General features: G+C 34.8%; 1 protein-coding gene across 7 annotated transcripts; it reads left to right on the forward strand.

The window, feature by feature from the left end:
- The first annotated feature begins 354 nt into the window (after positions 1 to 354).
- On the forward strand, positions 355 to 4,669 carry LOC110936411. 7 transcript variants are annotated; one of them, XM_022178792.2, is made up of 8 exons: positions 355 to 617; positions 698 to 1,181; positions 1,280 to 1,436; positions 1,524 to 1,605; positions 1,962 to 2,066; positions 2,841 to 2,936; positions 3,080 to 3,204; positions 4,060 to 4,669. In XM_022178792.2, exons 2-6 carry the CDS (start codon positions 1,053 to 1,055, stop codon positions 2,872 to 2,874), a joined length of 507 nt encoding a protein of 168 aa, XP_022034484.1. In that variant the 5' UTR covers positions 355 to 617; positions 698 to 1,052; the 3' UTR covers positions 2,875 to 2,936; positions 3,080 to 3,204; positions 4,060 to 4,669. The 7 variants fall into 7 exon arrangements, 1 of the variants encoding a protein (XP_022034484.1); XR_004891077.1 differs by having other exon boundaries at positions 363 to 617; positions 698 to 761; positions 1,320 to 1,436; positions 1,942 to 2,066; positions 4,060 to 4,667; XR_004891079.1 differs by having other exon boundaries at positions 698 to 1,436; positions 1,534 to 1,605.
- Positions 4,670 to 7,352: the final 2,683 nt, after the last annotated feature.

The following is a 7,352-nucleotide window of genomic DNA, read 5'->3' on the forward strand; positions in this document are numbered from 1 at the left end:
TAGGAATGATTGAAGAAAGATTTCATTATATTCAAATGGTTCAATGCAATCAGTCAGTACACAAGTACTCCCCTCACTAGGTGCATTCTCTCACTAAGTTCTTCTATCTTTAGGCTCTTAGTGTTATCTATTGCAATTATAGAACAAACTATATAGAGAGGAGAGAACTGTTGGTGACATCACCATCAAAGCGACCCTAAACAACTCACTGTGGTTCTTATTTTACCCAATCTATCTATAATCTATAATATATTAAAAAGGAGAAGTGATGTACATAATTGTAATTTTACCACAAGTATAAATTCTGAAGCATGATGTATAATAATATACAAGCCATTTTAGATGGGGTTTCATCAAAATTTTAAGACACTTCAGGGTTAGCCTAGGGATTTCACCAATGCAAATTCATTACAGCCCTGTAAATGAATCGTCCGGCTATTAAGCAAAGGGTGTCATTCAGTTTTACCAGATTAGACACTTATTCCAATCGTTGGTTTACACAGACGACTGAAGGATTCTGGGCGACAACGATGAACACTAGGCGGTGATGGTGGGTCGATTTAATTTACGCCAAACCTTGGTCGTGCCTTTTTGTTGGTTCCATAGACGGTCTTAAGGTAATGTGATTTTGTATATTAGATACGCAATCGTTATTGTTTCTTATGGGCTCGATTTTTCCTCTGTGTTTCTAATTTAGGGTTTCTGAATATGCTTTACCACAATCGTTGAGATAACTGGTGTTCACAATGCAATCAAGGAGTGTTAGTTCCTTCATTCTCCTTTTTTTTTATTTTAATCGAATTATTGTAATTATTATTTAGTTATTCTGAATTTTTTGTGTTTATCTTTTCGATTACTGATTAGAAATTTGTGATTTGTAAACGAAACTTGTGATTTAAATTGTAAATCGACTTGTTTAACTGTTATATGAATGTTGAATTAAACGAGTCTCAGTTAAAATTTTGTATGGGTCAAATGGGTGCCTTTAACAATAGCTTGTTTCATGTGGAGATTAATTCAAGATCGCATCCCAGTTGCTAAATATTTGAGCCATGGGGGTTTTTGGTAAACTCTGTGATCTGAAATCTTTGCTTAAAGGATCAAGTGTTTGTGATCTGCAATCCATGTTATCAAATTTTTTTTCTCATGATATTCTCTGTTATCTGCTTCTTCACCCTCACGTAAGTATCCTCACTATTACTAATACCATTAGCATCCTGAACTGGGAATTCATTCTGCACTATATTGGATTGAAATACCACACTATTTTCGATATTAGGATTCAACGTCGTCACGAACTTGTGATCCTTTATGTTCAGTGGATGAAACAAGCTCACTAGAATATGAAGCTACTTACCAGCCAAAAACCGATTTATTAAAAGCTCTCGCAATATTTGGAGTTGCGGCCACATGGGCAGTTGCAATTAATCATGAAGGTGAGCGTTTTTTTAGACAATAGTTGATAGACAACATGTTTTTGACACAAACATCCAACTATTGGTTGCTAACGTTTTCTAATTTAGTGTCAAATAGCGAAGAATTTGGAACTGAATCGGCGAAAAAACTTGAGGCGTTTCATGTTTTCTACTATTTTTGTAAAAAAAGGTATTCTGTATACTCATAATCGTGACTTGTTTCTCGGGGTTTACTTATACTTCTTTGCCATTTTATCGAATTACAGAGTAATATTTTAATGAGGTTCGATGATCTTTATTTTCTATGAATCTTTCCTTAACAGTTCATGTAATAAAGGTGAAGTATAAATGTTTTAATATGGGATAAGTTTCTTGACAGTGCTGTTAAGTGCTAGCAAACACTATTGTTTGAAACATCATATTAAGCACTTTTCAGCTTGGTCATCAAATGTCTTTCGTTTTCATTTTCTTATCTTATGTTCTACAAAACAGTTCACATAACCTTATATGCTAATGCAATTTCCAGACATAATTAACGTTTTAAAGCTGCAAGCCGTTGGTTGTGTTGCTCGAGGGAATCAACTTACAATGTGAATGGGACCTTGTGAAAGCGATATCAGAGAACTGTTTGCCTGTGATTGCGTCAATGAGGTTCTGCTTCTAAACCTTTTAGTATTATTTATGTCTAAAACATGCTATTATATTTATGTGCTTTTGTGTGTTGGTGGGGACACATTTTTATTATCCGCCTGATCATATTTAGGCTATCAATGTGCGTTTGTGAACTTTTAACAAAGTATATGAAAATCAAAACCTTCCTCTATTTTAAATGTCAACAAGAAAATACCCTTGTCTGTATTGCAACAAGAATAGTCAAGGTGGTATCGGGCTGCCCACCTACACTTTCGTCTGTTCATCTTCTATGACCTTTATAAATAGTTTGGGTGCTAAATATGATTCAAAAAACTATATTTTAACCACAATAATCTTTCTTTTATTAAACTGATTTATAAGAATGTTATTTGGCCCGTTTCCTTCTAATTAGATCTTTTAGCCTAAACCATTTTGACCCGTTTGACGCCTCTAACCATAGTTGTCAATAGCGGTCACTATGGTTGCTATAGCGAATAGTGTAGCGTATAGGTCGAAGGTCGCTACAAGTTATGCAGCCATAGCCCATAAATAGCGGGATTTCACTTTTTTTATAAATATAAATAGCGATTAAATATAGCCATAAAATAGCTGGATTTTAGCTTTTTGTTAAATATACATGTAAAATAATGTATGCCAGGGTATTCATAAAATAGGGCGCACTATTTATCGCTATTCGCCATTAACAACTATGCCTTTAACTGATATCAAGTTTATTTTCCTTTTTTAATTTCCTTCATTATTAATAAATACGTATATTATTCCGTGATTCAGCGTTGCAACTGGTAGACAACAAAGCTCATTCTAGATTCGGGATATGTACACGATCTGATACTTTATATCAAGTCATAACTCTTCTTTCTGACCCAGGTATGAATTTCCATCTAAGTATATAGTTCCAATAGTGAAGTTTTAAGTGTTTACCCATGATAACCAGAATTGACCCATATCCATAAACGGGTATAACCCATATTTTCTCTAAATGTTAATGAATGTTTCCAATTTTGTGACAGAGGTGCGGTGTGTAGGGGTAGTTGAAGCTGGCTCCCAACACGTGTTAGGATTAATCACATTGAGGGACGTATTTTCGCTCATTTTTAGAGATTATCATCTCCAGCAAATGGCGCAACTGTTTCAGGTGACTATAAATTATCAAAAAAAAAAAAAAAAATCTGACCCGACTCGACCCAAAGTAACATGAGAATAACACAACCCCATTAGTATATGAATAATTAACGCATATTAGTCATCATCATCATAAAAAAAGACCCGACTCGAAACCCGATCTGACCCGGACCTATTCTGACCCGAACCAAAACAAGCCTTTTTATAATTGACCCGTTTGCCAGGTCTACACCAAACAAATGACTGCACATATACAGATTCTCTTCGAAACACACAGCCCAACCCGCTTTGCGCCACAAAGAAACTTTCTACTTGAACCCATTCTGATGACTTCAACCAGTATCCTAAACCTCTTTTGACCCGGTTTGACTAAATAGTCCATTTTAATCAGAACCCAAACCCCATTTTGACCAGAGTCTCTGTTTTAATTAAAATCCTAAACCCAATTTGACCCATTTCAACTAAAACCTGTATTGACATATTGTGACCAAAGAGTACATTTTAACCGGAACCATAAACCCGTTTTGACCCTTCACCCAAGTTGTTTTGCCATAAAGAGATGCCACCTTGCACTTGATAATCGAATTTAAACGAATTTCAAATTTTTCGAATTCGAAAAATGGTACTTTGCGAACAAGAACCCAACCCAAAATGATACATTTGACTTCTGGTGACTGCTCATTGGACTTTTGGACTCCTATAGATATTCTGAACTTTTGCTGTTTAATCAATGGAATATTACATTATTTATTCTCTTTTATAAAATATTTTATAAGTTTTAATAGTGTTGCAATTTTCATTGACTTTCACTTATAGTTGAACTTTTCTGATGTTCACGGATTTAAAATGTAGCAACTATAATGTGCAGTTATAGTTCCATCTATCAAGGTACTTTAAACCATACCAAAACATTTGTAATTCGAGGAATCTGGTGTTATTATGGATCCGTTAAAAGTTTGTAATTCAGTCGAGGGGACGGGGACACGATGATGAAGCTATTGAGAAGATGCTGAATTACATGTCTTTGATTAAGAAGTTTGAGTAATTTCTATGTCTTGTTTCTGTCTATATTTCCAAAAATTACAACGATTTTGGAGTGGAAATTAACAAACCCAGAACACGTGATGATATAATGATTTGTACCAAGCGCATTGAGATAGTGTACCTGTATCATATACTTGCTCTCTTGTCACTATATCAGTTGCATAATTAGTTTGAGATGGAAAAAGTCAATTTTATTAAAAAATCTGGTGCACTTGGAATCAAACTTTTAAGTTGAAACTACTCAGTACTCACTTGGAACCTCAAGTTTGTAGCTCCGTGTGATCGATAAAATATGTGGAACCCGTTGCGAAACGTGCGGCCAAAAACATAAATACCCGCGGCAACGCGTGGGCATTCCCACTAGTATATATATATGTTGGGATTGAACCCTACCAGAGGAACAGATAATGTCAAGCCAAAACCGGATCACATCAGTGGACTAACAATAAGCAGCAGTTTACACTTTGCTTTCCCCTTGAATGTGGCTCAAACATCTGATATGCTCCAAAGTACTACTTCTATAAACATCTGCTGACCTACAACTGCTGATTCTACACAAGGACTGATGAAGACTAAAAGCTCTGCTGCTCAATCTACTGCCTTGGTTCAAGCACTGCTGATCATGACAAGTACTGCTGGGTTCACAGCAGTGGAAGGATGCAGCAGAAGTTTATATTTATCTCATGTAATACAATGTAATATCAGTAGTTAGCAAAGCAGTAGTTGTATAGATCAGTAGATAGAGTTTGTTAGGTTGTTAGATGTCACTTTCATGTTGACGTCAGCTGAGATGCATCAGTGGATTGGATTGTCTATAAATGGAACAGTACTCTGTACTGTTACATTTGATGGTTTTGAGTGAGTTCTTCTCCTCAATTCAATCCTTTCATCTTGTACAACCATCCTTGGGGCATCAGGCTGAGGGAGAGCTTAGTTTTGTAAGCATGCTTGTAGTTTTTTGATTCTCTTTGTAATTCATTCAACTTAATGACAAAGCATGTGCTTATCAAACTATTCTCTTCTTTGATTATGTTTATAAAGTTTGTATTCATTTCCACTGCACTTTACATTGTTTTATTTCCATTGATTTGTCAAGTTCTTACAAACAAACATAATCATGAGAGCCTCCGATCCTAACAATTGGTATCAGAGCTTGGACAGTCAAATTCGATCTAACAATCAATTTGACATAACAGTTCAGCTCAAAATTCATTGATACTAAGGTTGGTCGTATTTTAGTTGAAAAACAGAGTAACGAGAAATCGTGTTCAAAATGATGACTCAAAAGCTCTGTAAAACAACCAAGATGTCATAAGATTCACAAATCTCATACAGCTGGTGATGTCATGCACAAATCACTCATAGTTTCCAGATCTGGAAACTTATCCGTAACTATGGTATGTTGATCTTCATTCAAAATTGATTTCAACTGTTGTTATGAAATCTGTGATGTTTTCATCATATTTTACACTAAAGTTTGCACCTCAGATTAGCAAAAACACTAGTGTTCTGCTGACATAGAAAGAGGGAAATAAAGCTTTAGTCAAAATTTCTTATGTGCTCAAAGACAGGTTGAGAATCTTCAAAAGGACCAAATCAACTTTGTCAAAACACATTGAGAAAATAAGGTGTCAAAACAGTCCAAATCATACGTAATGTAAGATCTGGTAATAAAACATGTACACATGTGGCCAGATCTCTCAAAACATTACTTTAAAATGATTCTGGACTAAGCTTCTTCAGAACAACATCTCCCAGTGAGTATTTCTGTACTTGTGAATGGGAAGGGTAAAAAGGGAAAAAGAAAATGAACAAATCTCAAAGTGTGGTTATCTCAAAACCTTTGAAATCAAAAGAAAAGAGTATAAGCATAAAACGCTCTTGAGGTTAAAGTTGGGTAAAACAATGGAATCATACAACTGTGTGCTTTCATAAAATACAGAAATTGTTCAAGTAACAATGACATCCCCAGTGATTGATCTTAAAAGAAGAATTTACAATCAATTGACAAGAAAATGACCCCAAACAATGGTCAAAATAACTTGAGAATGATATGATCATGCACTTATTTGAAAAACTGTCAGATCCTTTTGATGATTTTCAAAACATCCTTTAATTTAAAAAAAAAAAGTTTCTCTTTAAATAAAACCAGATATATATTACTTTTTATAAAATATATTTTGTACTTTTACTCATTTTTGATAGTAAAAGTTCATCTCTGGTCAGGATGCAATTTCCTTATTTTTGTGTGAAATTACTATCCTTAAATCTGATCAAAAGAAAATGGCACACATATCAAGGTCATGTTAAACTCAAGTTTGGTTGTCACAGATCAAAAATTGATTGCAAATTAATTTTGAACTACTGAGATACTCATGTTCTAGTTCAAGTAATTAGACACAAAATGAGTAGCTTTAGTAGAAATGTCTTCATCATCTGGGATGCTAAACCACTGTCTGGAATAATGGACATTTGGCAAAAACCTTGAACAAAATTTCTGCAGATAACTGCTGGCAATTTAATCTTGATAATCTACATCTAAAATGTATGTTGTTAAGAATAGCATTTCTGGTGCTCAACAGATGTTAGATAAGATATTGTGCTTTCACAAGACAGAATCAATTCCTACATCTGAACAAGCAGATGCTAAAATTATTTGTCAAAAGTCAAAACACTGCTGCACAAACAGTTGTTATACTAATGATCCTCATTATTGTTTTCAACCACTGTTGTACCTTAAATGCTGTTGTGCCTCAACATCTGCTCTCTAAAGTCTGGCCACTGCTCAAAGTCAACCTCTGCTCCTTCAAAATCTTGAAAAACACTGATGTTCAAAATCATTGTTCTATCCACTGATATGCCATCCACTGATGGTAAAAATCACCCACTTTCTTCATTTCATTACCGTTGTAACTACTGATGCTTGATCCATCAGTGGTTGTCAAAACAACTGTCCTCCATTATTTATCATTTCATCAGGGGTTGGCACGTGGTCAGTTTTTAGCCGTCAGATCATTATAACCGCTGCCATATCAGCATTCACTTTTTCCCTAAAATAAAACCATGATTAAACCCAAACAGGGGCTCACACTGTTGAATTGAATTCCAAATATTCTC

The sequence above is a fragment of the Helianthus annuus genome, chromosome 4 (assembly GCF_002127325.2).
Source record: "Helianthus annuus cultivar XRQ/B chromosome 4, HanXRQr2.0-SUNRISE, whole genome shotgun sequence".
Classification (NCBI taxonomy): Eukaryota; Viridiplantae; Streptophyta; class Magnoliopsida; order Asterales; family Asteraceae; genus Helianthus; species Helianthus annuus.